This window comes from Magnolia sinica, chromosome 12, assembly GCF_029962835.1.
Source record: "Magnolia sinica isolate HGM2019 chromosome 12, MsV1, whole genome shotgun sequence".
Taxonomy (NCBI): domain Eukaryota; kingdom Viridiplantae; phylum Streptophyta; class Magnoliopsida; order Magnoliales; family Magnoliaceae; genus Magnolia; species Magnolia sinica.
The window spans coordinates 15,159,836-15,175,825 of NC_080584.1; the positions used below are offsets into that span (position 1 = coordinate 15,159,836).

Consider the following 15,990-nt stretch of genomic DNA (forward strand, 5'->3'; position numbering starts at 1 on the left):
AGAACTGCCCCGATTCTCCAAACAAGCTCTAGACCGCTCGTTGGTGGACCACTAGTTCCAAAACTATAGAATAATGTCCGTCTCATTGGGCTTGACGTCCATCGCGGGAATCGGACCTGGGTACGGTCCAGAACCGGTCAACTTGAGCTGAAGGACGAGTGCATGAGAAGTGCAAATACCCTAAAGGAAGGGGTTGGAACTTAAGTGAATTGAGTCGTCCACTCTTATGCAAAGTTGAGGATTTCGGACCGTCGGTTTGAGACCAAACTTTACCCGTGGAGTAAGGATATTTCCTTGCTCATATCCGTATAGCCGCGGCCCCGATCGACCATCGGCGACCGTTGAACAGACTTCTTATCATATCTGTCGATCGGCGCATCCAAATGGCGGGCCGATCATATCCATACATAGATCATCATTAGGGCTAGTTATCCTACGGTGTATATTGACTTGTACGCCTCATTGTGGGCCCTAGAGGCTAGAAAGACCTTCTCATAGGTCTAGTATAGTGAAAACCCATCTCTTAGGGCCATTTACACCAAACCTGAGACTATATAAGGGCCTCATTTGGGGCACCCCTCACCCCATACGAATTTGCCCTAGAGAAGGAAGGAGAGAAGATGGAAAAGGGAGAAGTGGAAGGAGGAGAAAGAGAGAGGGAGAGTGAAGAAGGGAGTGAAGGTGGACCCTAGATCGAGGTGGGGCCCAAAGAATCAAACCTCACAACTTCCTACCTCTTCTCCAAGAAGAATCCCTCCTCTACGACCACCCATTCATCCCGTTGATCGTCTAGGTAAGACCCATCACCCATTTTTCCTTAAAACCCTTGTGATGAGAAGGGATTTCATAAAATTTTAATATGCAAATGGTTGTATTAGGGAATCCGGCCGTCCAACCCCAAAAAGCCCTCATTCCTAGGTCGTTTCCAAGATCTCAACGATCCATAGGTGCGGACTATTACTCTTAGGTGACCTAGCACCAATTTTAATACGAGATTAATGATTTTAATTGCTTGGATGTTATTTTTGAAAGCCTAGAAAATCCTACGAATTGTATGTTGGTTGAAATGGTATGGATTTATATGTTTGAATCTCTCTCTCACGATGTCGTTTATGTTTCTCACATGATTTGATGTATGGATGATCATATGCTCATGCCGTGTTGATTTTTATACGTTGTTGCTTCATATTTCGTATGATTTCATTACTCTTGTGTGTATGATTTCTCAACATGGAGGAAGTGTTAACTTCCTCAATAACCCACACCACACACATACACTTTATTTATAATATTAATGATTTTACTTGTAGGAAAATTTGAATTGTATGTTGAGCAATATGAGATCAAGGTGTTGAATATGTTTGATGTTACATTGGTAGTTAGCATGTTATAAGTCACTATTCCTACCCTTGGGTTGGTCAGGAACATGAGGAGAGCGAAGGTGGTTCCGTTGGTAGGACCACCTTGAGGCTAAACCCATGGGTTTGGACGAGTACGTGTGGGCGGCAGTAGTTAGGCTACATGGGTCGCTTGTACCCGATGTCGTTCCGCCACATACTTGCCTGAGCTCGTGCGGTTCAGTCCACTGGCTGACCCACCTAGTTTGTTAACCTTGTTTGCTCACACATGTATGGAAACTGGAACACCCCACCACCGTTGTAGCCCATCGATACCGGATAGAATATTGATCCACAGTCTCGTGAGCCGGGCATGGTGGAATGGGACACTATGTCCGAGCCGTCGGCCTACGCTGGGGTGACGCTCCTCCCCGTAGTGACCGCGGGCTTCCCCACATTCAGCACCCCCATGTGCTTGAAGTCGGGGATGAGAGAAACCCGACGGGGTCAAGGATCGCGGGGTCTCGGCCTCACACATTGGGGGGCCTTGGCCTCGTAACTAGTTAAAGGCATTGATACGTGGAGTGTATTAGATTCCCAAATCTGCTAGATGAATGGACTTAACTAAGAACCCGGTTAACATCATCATTGCATGGCATTAGCTAGGTTGGCGACTCGGCAATTGAGGTCGCACTGAGGGAGTATTGGCATTGGCGATCGTTAGATGTTGTCGCACGAGGGAGCGTTGTGGTGAGGGCATACATCATATCATCCTGCATCCATGCACATTAACAAGACTAGATAGATGTTTATGATTGATTGTTTTTCATTAAATTCTTATTATAATTGATGCTTGTTGCGACTTAAGGCTAATAGCACCCACTGAGTTGATCACTCACTCCCACTCTGGGATAGTGTTTTAAAACACCAACCAGACCCATTCATAGATGCAAGTAATATAGATTTCATGGAGCCTGGCGATACGAACCTCGAGGAGGAGGATGAGTTCCCTTACTTCCAGTTGATGAGCAGGGCCCCGTCGGATCAGTAGATGGGTCATTGGATCGCTGCGCAGAGGGCTTAGCTTTATCCTTTTTTGACATATTATTCTTTGTGATTTTGTTGGGTGACACCATGTGTGATCCTTTATATTTTTCTTGGTCATGTATATGTGTGTATATATATATATGTACGCTAGTTCTCTTTCATTTCAGTCGGCAGGTGCATTTGTGCTTCATGTTCGAGGAACTCTAGGCCAATTCAACTTTCGGTTTATGGCCATCCAAGATCCAAGATGAGGACCTATGTGGACGGTCGTAATGGGGCGTGGCTTCGGTGGATCGCTGATGTGGGGCCCACCGTCATATATATATATATATATATATATATATATATATATATATATATACATATACATATATATATATATACATATATATATATATATATTATCCACGATGTCCGTTCGTTTTTATATATCATTTTAAGACATGATCGAAAATTAAATCACATCTAAAGCTCCATTTTAGCATTCATGTATAGGTAACATGTATCATCCATGTCGACATGTATAGGTAGTAATCATGTCATCCATTTATTTTTACATATTATTTTAGGACATATTCCAAAATTGAATCATATTTGTGGACACATGTTTGTGAAAATAAATGACTGAATTTTTCATTTTTTTAACAGTCCAATAAATGTCCACCGATCCAATATTCAGATAATAAAATAATCGATAATTTTTTGTTTATGATACCAGATCAGTCTGGACATATTGCTGTATGTGTTTCATATCCATGCCGTCCATCCGTTTGCCGGCTCATTTAAGGGCATAAACCCAAAAATAAAATAGATCCAAGGCTTAAGTGGACCACATGGTAGGGATTGAATTTTCACCGTTAGAAACTTCTCATGGTCCACAAAAGTTTTGGATCAAGCTGGTATTTGTATTTTCCCTTCATATAGGACTTTTTTTTCTTTTTTTTTTTTGTGTGTTAGCTTGTTAGTACACCCCACTGTCAGTTCACACTTCACTGTTAGCCACCCCCACTAGGGAATTGATGCCAAGACCTCAGCGACCTTCATATAGGACTTGTGACCTTACAAAGATGGAAAATAAATATCAGTGGGACTTAGGAAGGTTTCAACGGTGGGTGTCCTTATTCACTGTGCTTCCTGTAGTGTGGTCCACTTGAGCCGCAGCTTTGATTCATTTGTGGATTTATGCCCCAAAATGAGATAGCAAAATGAATGGATATAGAACACATAAATCACAGTGGACCCCACAGCTCCCAACACATCACAACAATACTGCTGGGGACACAATTAAATGGTTGGCTGCAAAATGTACCGTCACATTAAAGTTGGGGCATCATTTTTTAAGTTGGGCATCCCTACCCACAAAGCAGAGAGTCACAATGATCCGACGGTCACCATTGTCCAATCACCACCATTCTGGGGCCACTACATCAATGGTAGAACAAATAGGACGGATAACATACTTGGATGTCAGGTCCCACAAACTGCTGGGCCTTAGATCAGGGAAGCGAACTGCGTCGTGCCCCCGCCTGGACAATAATCCATTCAAGCAGGGCCCTGTGAGGCCCACCGTGATATATGGGTTTTATCTACACTGTTCATCCATTTCTCCCTATCATTTTAGGATATAAGCCCAAAAATGAGACAGATCCAAGGCTCAAGTGGACCACAGAGTAGAGATTGAATTCTACCATTAAAAACTTCTTGTGAGAGGCAGAAAATTTGGATCAATCTGATATTTGTGTTTTCCTTTCATCCAGGTCTATACCACCTTATGAACAGGTTGGATGGAAAATAAACATCGCGGTGGCCCGTAGGAAGGTTTCAACGGTGAGTTTGTCTACCTGAGCATTGAATTGTGGGGGACTCACCGAGATGTGGGTGACAAATCCATGTCACTCCGTCCATTTGTTTTGAAGCCTGGGGTGACAAGTTTTGTATGATATTTGTTCCTACAGTTCATCTGAGTGGTAATAGCCCAATGAACGGTTTGGATGGCATATAAACATCATGGTCAGCTCCAGGAAGATTTCAACGGTGGACGTTTCTGATCCCACCGTTTTATTGGTGTGGCCCACCTGAGTTTTGGATCTGCCCGATTTTTAGAATCCCGTCCTATTACGACCTTTCAAAAACAGATGGACCGGGTAGACTTGTCACGGACATCTATGTAGGCCCCACACAGCTGCCACAGGAATATCTCTGTGCCGAGTTCACAGGCAATCCACAAGAAGAGTCCAAACACTGGGTCCATTCCATCCACAATAGGGCTCCACATATTAACGGTCTGGAGCTTGCACAAGTGCACTCCTTTAAACCATATCCAACACATGATAACTGCAAACTTGAGGGTTTTGGAAAGCCCATCTGCACAATCCATGCCAATATTCAGGTGGGCGACACTGTTTAAACGTTGGCCCCAAAAATAGGCTGTTTGGCTCCTTAGGTGGACCAATGTACAAAACAAATGGGTGGCTAGGAATAAAATAAAATAAAATAAAAAAATGCCCATTTGTTTTGTGGAATGAGTCAACCAACCTGACATCCCATGGCAACAGATCTAACAGTGTGGCCCACCTGACAGAGAAAGCTCAAATAACAAGTGGGATCCACTTCATAATCTACAAGAAAATCTTCCAAACACTTCAAATTCATTAGGAGACTAACATCTTTCAAACAAAAACAACAAACCATAGTAGAATTAAATCCAAACAGAGTCCATAAAACACAGCAACACCTACCATAAACCATCACAAGACAGAGACACCTATAACTGCTAAAACAACTCTCCTAAAACAAACTCCTACTACCATTGCAGAAAACAAACCATAGTCATGCAACACACAAACACCCTTAAAAACAAGGACTCTAAAACTGATGTAGCCTCAAGAGAGACTCTTAAAGCTCCTGAGTGGACTTTCAGTTTGTCCAAGTGTCCCACGGTTTAGAGATGTTGGTCTATTAGGATCTGCCATGGAGGTGGCCTGTGGTAGATGGTCAAGAACAGAGAGAGAGAGAGAGAGGGTCCTAGATTGGCAGATGGGATTCTCCAATCTGGACATTTTTTGGGTCATGGTCCATCGAATGACCCAACAGAACAGACCGCTAAACCATCAGTCCACTTGTAGAAACTGACCCCGCCTTGAGTCTTAAAGGAATATCATTTGATTTTGGAGATCTGCATGCACCTTCGGGAAGTTATTAATCTCAATAGAAGCCATGGATGAGGACGTGGAGGATGACCCAGAAGAAGAGGATGCTGATGAATGTGGTGAGTGCATGGTTGAGTCATCATATTGCCGGCCCCTATACGCCGCGAGATCAGCGCAGAGAACTGGTGGGACCAACGATATCGGTTTGGTGCACCGTGGAAATGTGTAACAAAGGTTGTATATGATCCTCTGAAGATCGTCCGACGAGAACTGGTGCTCATCGAAAAGGACATGATAGTGGGTCGGTTTGCTTGTCCCAAGGATCCCATTGTGGCTGCATAGATAAAAATCATACTCATCAAGATGGATGACGGTGTTGTCGACAACTGTTCCGGGAGGAATGTTCCCGGTCTTGCCAGCATCCCTCGGGTTCTTCGGGAAGAACCGTGTCTGGTGCCGCTTCTGAGCCACCACAAGCGTGATGGTTGGCTGGTACCCGTCCATCTCGATCGCCTTCTTGATAGCAATCAGCTCTTCGTTAAGGACCATATCAAACTGGCTATCGCTGACACCATCTCTGAAAAATATGATCTTCTCCGGCTTGATGCCATTCTTCCGGGCATACGTCTTGATGAGATCTAAGCACATATCGCCAATGTCCAAGATCTTCTCAGTCCGGCGGGGCTGCGCACGTATCCGGAATGCATACTGGTTTGCACCAGGCCAGTTCATCGATGCCGTGACAGCGGCAATCGAGATTGCCGACGGGCTCCGGCTGCTCGGGTGGTTCACGTCAGCGCCCATGAACATGACAGGGCGATTGTCATCAAGGCAAGGAAGGCTGTGGAAGAGCTCCATGTTGCTACCACCAAGCTTGGTGTTGATCTTGAGGGCAAGGTTGACATAGTACTGGTCCTTGCCCTGGTTGGCGAGAGGGGTTAGAAAGCACTGAGTCACGATCCCAAGCTCCGTCTCACATATCCGCTTGAGGGTATTGTAGCCCGTATGGCGCTTCTCCATTGGGCAGAAAAGCAGCTGCGGCTTCCCTTCGGCCCGTCCACAAATGCGTTTAAGGGTATTGTAGAGCTGCCTTTCATTCTCAAGCATGCGGAAGCTGGATGGCTCATAAAAGAGGAATTGTGGGTTCATGCGGATGCCAACCCTATTGGCCCGCTCGACAATATTCTGATTGAATTGTTGGACATTTAACTGATACCAGCGATTGGATGAGGTCGTGAAGTCGAGAATCGCCCACCTGTCGACAATCTTTCCTTCGTAAACCTTGTGTTTCAGCAGGTTCCATTGGCCATCTTCTCCCGGAGTGTATCTGCAGCATTGATCATTGCTATTGCGGATTTTCAAATCGGGCTGTTTAAGAACGCGACCCGTCACTTCTGTCATATTGTTGACAATTGCAATGCGAAACTGATCTGCAATACCTCCCCTGTTAAAGAAAAACAAAGAAAAGAACTTTGTAAGATCAAAAGAAATTTTAGAAATGACAATGTTATCATCGATATGACCATTGATTTGGATCATCTAATCAAATGGCCAAGCCCAAAATCAAACTGATTGTATGATCTTAGCTGTTCCGTAGATCAACTTGTCAAACTAGCATCATGATTGTATAGTTCATACATTGGACCATTCATCAAAGGGTAAACCAACCAACAATATACAGTAATAAATAAATAAATAAGAGGTGAACACATGAATGTGATTTGGTGGACCACCGTGTAGATGGGCCACATCGCAACTCCAATTGTAACAATACTGCCGGTACCAACCAGATGTGGGGCTCACCCGCGTGATGTATTCATATGAATCACACCATTCAAACCATTCATCAAATGCGACACCTCAAAAATCCCGAAGCCCCAGTACTCGTCCTGATCCAAAACTAATGTGGCCACAGCAAAGAAAACAAAGCAAGAGTGGGACAACACGGTAGGGCCTCCACTCTAAGCAATCATGAACATAATGTCTCAAAATGTTCCATGTGCAATGGCCCACCAGAGTTTCAGATTGTGCTGATGTTTCGGTGATGGGGTTTTTTGAGGTGACACATCTGATGGACAGGTTAGATTCTTACATCAGTGTCCCACACATCTGGCTGGTTACAGTGGTACCAGTACCACTAGAGAGTGCCCCTAAGTTTGTAACCAGCCGACTATTATCTACAGAAATGAGTGGTGATCCACATACACTGGAAACAATCAGACGGTCAACCTGTCCAATTACTAAAAACCTTTTGGCTTATGTCTGATCTTCTTAGTGGCCCACCAGATCAACAGGGATATGATCACCATACATGTTTGCCGTGTGTATGGTGGCCACAACACTTCATAGAACTTGTGACGTAATATGAGTTCACAGAAACAAAATTCTAATAAAAAGCATAGACAGGCATCAATGTTGCTTACCCACTAGGCCCATCGCTAGCTCTGATCATCCTACAAATCCAATCCTTCCTCATCACCGGTTTGATCAAAGCCATATCTTTCAAAACCTTAGCCACATCACCATGCAAAGACTCCTTCGGATACCGCTGCCCTTCCACCAGCTCACAGAACTCCATCGGCACGTAATTCACCCTCTTGTTCTTGCTCAAGTCCAAACATGGGATCCGCTTGTACACCACCGCCTTTCCATACTTATCCCGAAAGTAGTCAACAATGAAAAGCACCCCCTTGGAATCCGTGCCACTGTTGATCTCAAACTTCACATTGTTTGTGTTATCCCGGGTCAGCCCCACAACCTCATACTTCTGGGATGTTTTCCGGTGATTCACCGTCACTTTCAATCCCTTCAAGACTTCCTCAACTTCCTTCCTTTGATTGGGAGTCCAGGACATGTTCGCATCGATCACAACGCCAAGATGTTCTCTGAGAAACTCAAGCACTGGGACCTGTTTCCGGAATGATATGACTGTGTAATCCATGCATATAGACAAACCTCGAGCAGTCGGCTTCAAGCTCTGATGGAATCCCGTCGAAGCTATGATTCCTCCACCGAGATCCCTGTCGATTCCTTTAGAGTAGAAGTACCGTCCAAACGGAATCCGACTTAAACTGGGGTTTTCCCGCATGACCACATCCAAAGCTTGTAAGATTTCCCGGGGAACACATGTCACGGTCCTGTTGAAGTACTCCGAAAGTGTGTTGAGATCATGTACTGCCACCAGCTTTACAGCAACGACAAACTCACGAGGCTTGACGTCATCGCCCTTGGCTACGTCGACCGGGAACTTCCCGCATTGTTGGAGCTCCACCGCGCTATAGATGTTCCGCTCACCATCGTAGGCTGTGTTGAGCGTGGGAAAGAGTGTTGGGAACTTAGCAAAGAGATATTCTTTCACTAGGTGTGCATCGGCTTTCGATATTTTTGCAGTGGCAGCACTAGGCTTGTGAGGTGTCACACGCTGAATGTCAAGGTTGTATTGGTAGATCTTCATTCGGGGGTCGAAATTGACTGGGAAATGGTTCACAAGAATTTGGAGTGATCGGATGCCGGCCTGCCCTCCCTTATCAGGCCGTTTGATTGGTACGATGCTCCCCAATCTGGACGGTGGGTCCGAAATCTTCAGCTTTTCCAACTCTGAAGATGTGGACGCTGCAATGTATAGAAGCAGCAAACATTAGTTATGCTTGTACTGAACTTGTTCGATGGCAATCCGAGAGCCATTGAACGAGTAATACATTATTATTCCTCATATATAACATGCTTACTATGTATAGGACTAATGCATATAAACAAGAGAACTGCTTTGGTGCTCTTAGAGCACCGTATGTCATAATGCCACAAGTTGCATTGGGACACTGTCAAAATTCATTGATCCAGACTGTTCATTAGGTCCAATGCACATTTCATGAGATATCATGCAAACCTCAAACAAACCCAACAAATATCAACCATTGATCAACAGCCTTTAATAGGGATAGTCAAGATTGTATTTAAAAAATAGGTCCAATCAACAATTTGATCCATCAACATGTTAAAAACCATCATAGATTGCTTTTGATTCTAAAGAATAACTTTTGTCAAGCAATCATAGCCATCCCATCCATAGCTTGGAAAAAAGGATGGGTATAGAAAACAAGGCCAAATCAAAGATCGATTAGATAATCCGATCAATGTGATTTTGGTACGGTGGTCCATTCAATGTGTTCTGGACTTAATAGACAGTTTAGATCATTGATTGGACCATCTAAGCGGATCAATGCAACTAGGAGCACTATAATTTATGGTGCTCCGATAGCACCAGAACATGTCTCTATAAACAGAAGTCAATTAGACTGTATACTCCCATCCCTACTCAGGGGGTCCATTTGGTCATGGCAGTAGAAAAGGGAAAAATCCTATTCACAGAAAAAGGTAAAAATCCTATTCATAGAAAACATAAAATGCATTTCGCAAACATATTCTCAATGCTACATAACAAGCCTATTCGTATAAAAGGGGAAATCAAGGAAAGCCGGATACCACCACCAATGAGCCACAACCATGAAAATAGTTAACTGGTCAGCATTTTTTTCCGATATGGGGGCTCCATTTAATGGACCATTTGCATAAAGGTGGCATCTGATCCCATTAGCCTCTACCGTTGATTACTGAATAACCCACCAGTTACATTTGCAAATTTAAAACTCTATTCTAGAACTTCTACCATTTTTACTACATGGTGTTCTCCATTTCAAGAAAGAGATACGACCCACCCCATGCCTTGATCCAACTGGTTGATCTTAGCATCCAAATCAGGATGGGTTATGATGCAACCAACCTACACGTGTGTGCAAGAAGGGGCCACCAATGGGGTTCTACATAAGCACGAGTGGCTGGAGTCCTTACCTATTTTTAAGAAGTTTCCTCATCTGCTCAGGACTCTCCCCTTCTTTTTTTTTCATTTTAGTTTCCTTAGCTAGTTAGATTAGCAATAGCAATATTCAATAAGGCACATGTAAAGCCTATATAAATAGGGGTGCAACTTGGGCAGGTTTGGTCAGGTTGAGGGTCAACCCGAGCCCAAACTGACCTCAAGAGTACCCAATCCATAGCCCAATCCAACCCGAATTCCTCTATGCTTGACCCAACCGGACAGGGCCGAACCTGCCCAGACCAACCCGACTCAAACATATGCGATTATTCCCAACCCAATATAACCTTACCCGAATTTGCTCAGCCCCAACCCAACCCAATTTCAAATCGGTTGGCATTTTCCAACCCTAGCCCCTTACAACCCAACCCGACCTGACCTGAACTTGGGTTGGGTCAATCAGTTGCAGCCCTATCTATAAATAGGGCCTCATTGCCCTACTTGTGAGAACAACTTTATGAGATTTTTTCTCCCCAAAAAGAATATGATGAGGGGTTTTGTATGATGGAAGAGCTGGATCTCTAGCATTGCTGTCAGTCTTTCCTTCTTTCAATCTTTGCATGTGGATCCACATTTGTAAAAAAAGGGTTTCGACTTCAATCTGATAATCTCATATGGTCCTAAAAGATGGCGAGCAGCAACCAAAATGATGTGTTTGAAGATGTTTCAACAACTTTTGGAGAGAATGTAGCGGGTGGACGGCAGATTTGAAAACAAAATAGGCAAGGTGAATAAAGGAACACCCAAGAAGAGGATGGCAAGAAAAACTCTACTTAGCCACTAAGCCACGTACTAACTACTAACTGTCTAACCCTGAAGAGTACATGGAGTCGAGGGGGTCGTCCATGTCAACAACCCGTGCTTCAAAACCCAGGCAAAGATGATACGAAGCGTACATGCAAGCACTAGACCTATCGAGGGTATTAGCAGCCCTGATAGAGGAAAGGATAACAGGTGCAAGCAACCCTTTGTCATGATTATCCTGAGGCCCCCATCGCAGAGAAGACCAACCAGACTCAACTACATGTATAAAAGAAGAGATTGAATATTTCATACGTAATCTAAACCCAATGCTGACCACAATTGGTTGAAGGTGTGGGAAAACCACTTTGAATGGTTCGAAGTGGGAATGCTTAAAGAGCATTAGAAACCTTTCTGGTTTGAAAATTCTCATGATTCTTCTTTACGACTATAAACGATGGAATCGCCATAGCAATAACAGATGGAAAGTAATGGTGATCAATGGTTTTCTGACAACGCAGCACACATGTGATAGATCCATGTCATTCATTAGGTGGGTCTCACCACAAAGCAGCTTTAGCCCAAAATCAAGCTGGGTTTCAGGCCAGGACATGGATTGGGTACTACCCCCACCCATCCCTAGCTAGGAACAAACAGGGGCTCTAAAGGGCCACCGTGCTATATGGGTTTTATCCACAGTCCCATCCATTTTGCCGTATCATTTTATGGTACAATCCCAAAAATGAGGCAGTTCCAAGGCTCAAGTGGACCACACAGTGGAGATTAAACACCTACTGTTGAAAACTTTTTGGGGGCCACAGATGTCTTAGATCAAGCTGATCTTTGTTTTCCCTTCATCCAGGTCTATGAGACCTTATGAACAGGTTGGATGGTAATTAACCATCACATGAGGACCTAGGAAGGTCCTCTGGTGTGGCCCACTTGAGCCTTGGAACTGCCATAACCTAAATTGATATAGAAAAAAATGGACGGCCGGTTTGGATAGAACCCTACATCACAGTGGCCCCTCAGAGCCCGTCCATTCGGGTGGGGTAGTACCCACTCCATGCCCTTCAGGCCAGGCACGTTCATGTTGGGGCCCACCTGAAGATTGGACCAACTTGGGTTTCTGATCAGGGATTGTTGATGTTAGGATAACCTGATGGTTGGGCCAGCCTGGGTTTCAGACCAGGGCACCCCCACGGTGGACCCCACCTGATGATCAGACCAGATCAGGTTTTGGGCAAGGGCATCCCCACGGTGGACCCCACCTGATGATCGGACCAGACCGGGTTTTGGGCAAGGGCATCCTCATAGTGGAGCCCACCTAATGATCAGGCCAGGCTGGATTTCAGGCCAATGCATGCTCATGGTGGGGGACACCTGATGATCAGCTGGATTTCACACATGTGCCAACGTTGGCACGTGATATGCAAATCCACCATTCAATCTCTCCTAGTATGAATCGCCATCGAACTTCTCTCCCAAAACAAAACTGAGAACCGAACACAAAAGGCTACAAGAAAAACTCTACTAAAAACAGAGAGCCAGGCAGAGCGAGTCAACTGAATCAACTCATCCAAGTCAACCGAGTCAAGCTCTAGTCAATCCCACTCAGCCCAATTCAATCCGATTCAAGATCACCAGAAAAATTCAGAGAGTAAAAAACACAATGGTTGAAGAAATACTCACCATACGCAGAAGTCGTCGCCGCCGCAGCAGGCTCCATACTCGATTGACGGGGCACATACTGGGCCCCACCTCTACCGCCGCGTCCCCTACCGCCACCGCCACCGCCTCTCCTATCATCGCCGCCATTCCCTCCAGATCCCGACGACTGGGGCACGGCCGCATCAAGGAAAGATCGACCCTGGCCGAAATTCTCAACATGGCCCGCCGCCCTCGGTGGCCTCCACTGGGCCGCACCTGCTTCGCCGGACGGCCGATCCTGACGCCAGTTCTGCGATGAATCGGACCTTGGCTGAGCAGATTGGCCGGCGCCAACTTCACGGTAGGGATTCGCCGCCCTCGGCGCGCCGGACTGGGGCCCACCGGTTTCTCGATACTGGCGATTCTGAGGTGAATTTTGCCAGGGATTCCGATTCTGGTGAGGATTTTCCGATTGATATCTCCCTCTTCCTCTAGAGCCTGCAGATCTAGCTCGGTAAGCCTGATTCTCCATTGGAAGTAAGAAACTACGGTTTTTCGCAATACACTGAAAGAAAAAGAGACAGGTAATGTTTGTGAGCGAAGTGAGGAAAAACAAGGGGGATGTGGTTGCGAATATATAGGGATTAGGAAAGGGAAGCGTGGGAATTTGTAAGGTACTTTCTGCCCTTTCGGTACTGGCATAATTACCAAAATGGCCTCCGGCTCCTGCGAAAGCGTTTCGCATGAAGGAACCCAGGCGGGGCCCACTTCGATGTTTATGAAAAATCCACCCCGTTCATCCGTTTTTTGTGTTAATTTTATGTTATTAAGGAAAAACAATGAACCGGATCCAATGCTTAAGTGGGCCGATGACGTGAGAATTGAACTTCCACAGTTGAAATATTCGTGGGGCCACAAAAGTTTTGAATCATGTTAATATTTGTGTTTTCAGTTAATCCCAGTAAGAATGAGGTTATGAACGGCATAGATGGCATGTAAACATCACTGTCGACCCCAGGAAGGTTTCAACGGTAAGAATTTTCCTAACCACCTTCTCTCTTGGTGCGGCCCACTTGAGTCTTGAATCCTGATTGATTTTCTTCTGACAACCGAAAATGAGCTCAGAAAACGGATGGACGGAGTGGATTCCTTGCAAACTAACGGTGGGCTCCACCTCAGTTTCCAGCGCAGGAACTTCTTGCGAGGAGGAAATCCTCGTCCCCGTCCAGAACATTCTAAAAGGTAAGTAGGGCCCATCTCATCGAGGTGGACCACGTCCTCATAATGGGCTTGTGTTATTCCAGGAAATACTCAGAAAGGAAGGACGTGCGGCCAGGATTTGATCAAAAGTAGGCCATGGTGGGTTGATCAAGTACTTTTTTATCTTAGGATCTACATCTGATGGAGGTGGTACTGGGGGTGGGCCTCTCGTCTAGTCACCTACCCTTTTTTCTCTCTCAACGGTGCTGATCCAACATCCGACTGCGTGCGGCCACGATTTGATTGAAGTGGGCAACTTCCTGATTGAGGCCCGAAAGTCTAGAGATGTACATTTGGTGGTTGTAGCATGTGGGGCCCACACTTCACTTTAAGGTACCGAGACTTGTGCGGATTTTCATCTGGTAATGGATCCATCTTCCTCTGTTATCGGTGCCGGTCTAATATCTAACGGCGTGTGATGGGTGGGGTCCACATCCTTTTGAGGTCTAAAACTATCACGCCTCTCTCATTTGTGGTGATTCATCGGTGCAGAATGGGACGAGCGTTTGGGATTTGGACTGCATTGAATTCCACGTCACAAATTAAGATGAAATTTTGTCCACAATTTTATTCGGCAACTTCTATTCCACATCCGGAAAAGGTACCATGCGCTCGACCTCGCGAGTCCGTCCCATGAGGTTAAGCTGTGTGGGCCCCACCGTGATGCGTTTTGAACATCTAACCCATCAGTCAGATGCATCATTCCATCATGGGACTATGTCTCAAAAATCAAGTCAATTCGTGACTTGTGTGAGCCACACCACATACATAAGTGGGAGGAGCCGTGCACCATTAAAACATTCATAATCAGTTTTGTTGGGCCCACCGAGATGTGGTTTGCAAATCCAGCGCATCCATTATGTGTGTCCCACTTGCATGAGGATTCAAACCAAGTTTCAGCAGTATTCAAAACTCAGGTGGGCCCCACCAGGTGCTTTTATATGTTTTAACAGTGTTTCACATGATTTTAGATGGCATGGCCCACCTGAGTTTCGCATACGGCTGATTTTTGGGATATCCCATAATTTAGAGGGTACCCATCAAATGCACGGTGTTGATGGTCGACATACATCACGGTGGAGCCCACACAACTTGACCTTACGGGAGCTAATTGAGATGTCGAGCGCATGGTACCTTTTCCATATACATAAATATAGGGGGGGGGGAGTTTTTCTGCGGTCGACCTCATGGGAACTTCCCATGAGGTCAAGCTGTGTAGGCCCCACCATGATGCATGTGGAACATCTGCCCCATCAGTCAGATGCACCATTCCATGGTGGGTCTAGGTTTTAAAAATCAAGTTAATATGTAACTTGTGTGGGCCACACCACATGCAAAAGTTGAGAGGGGTTTTCCTCCATTAAAACATTCATAATCATTTGATGGGCCCACCGAGATGTGTTTCACAAATTAAGCCCATACATTATGTGTGTCCCACTTGGATGAGGGGTCAAACCAAGTTTCAGATGCATCCAAATTTCAGGTGGGCCCCATTAAGTGCCTTTATATGTATTAAGCATGTCATCACATGATTTTAGATGGTATGGCCCACCTGAGTTTCGTATATAGCTGATTTTGGTATATCCCATAATTTAAAGGGGACTCATCAAATGCACGGTGTTGATGTTCGATACACATCATAGTGGGGCCCACATAGCTTGACCTCATAGGAAGTTCCCATGAGCTCGACCCATGTATATGAGTCCTTTATACACTTTCTTAAGTGAATATCTGTACGTACCTTTTCATAGGCATAAAATCTGAACGGTCCATATGATGCAGCACCCCATTAAACCCCACAAGCTCATTTTTTTTTAGCCTATCCAAAACTTTAGTAGGGAGTAGCAAAGAGAGATGAATCAAGGAAGGTAATTATTTTCTTTCGTCATGGCCCACCATATTTTCAGATAGGCTAAAAGTTGAGCTTTGAAGG

At 45.1% G+C, this 15,990-nt stretch overlaps 1 protein-coding gene across 2 annotated transcripts; it reads right to left on the reverse strand.

Annotated features, from left to right (window-relative positions):
• Positions 1–5,003: 5,003 nt before the first annotated feature.
• Positions 5,004–13,405, reverse strand: LOC131220982 (protein argonaute 2-like). 2 transcript variants are annotated; one of them, XM_058216027.1, is made up of 3 exons: positions 12,840–13,405; positions 7,957–9,130; positions 5,004–6,977 (listed from the first exon to the last, which is right to left on the reverse strand). In XM_058216027.1, exons 1-3 carry the CDS (start codon positions 13,327–13,329, stop codon positions 5,531–5,533), a joined length of 3,111 nt encoding a protein of 1,036 aa, XP_058072010.1. In that variant the 5' UTR covers positions 13,330–13,405; the 3' UTR covers positions 5,004–5,530. The 2 variants fall into 2 exon arrangements, with proteins under 2 accessions (XP_058072010.1, XP_058072009.1); XM_058216026.1 differs by having other exon boundaries at positions 7,957–9,145.
• Positions 13,406–15,990: the final 2,585 nt, after the last annotated feature.

Bases quoted from the DNA above. Each gene is read 5' to 3' on its own strand.
- LOC131220982 (XM_058216026.1), bottom strand. From the start codon at position 13,329: ATGGAGAATCAGGCTTACCGAGCTAGATCTGCAGGCTCTAGAGGAAGA. The intron at 9,146-12,839 runs GTGAGTATTTCT...TATACATTGCAG, and splicing joins GGCGACGACTTCTGCGTATG to CGTCCACATCTTCAGAGTTG. The intron at 6,978-7,956 runs GTAAGCAACATT...TTTCTTTAACAG, and splicing joins GCTAGCGATGGGCCTAGTGG to GGGAGGTATTGCAGATCAGT.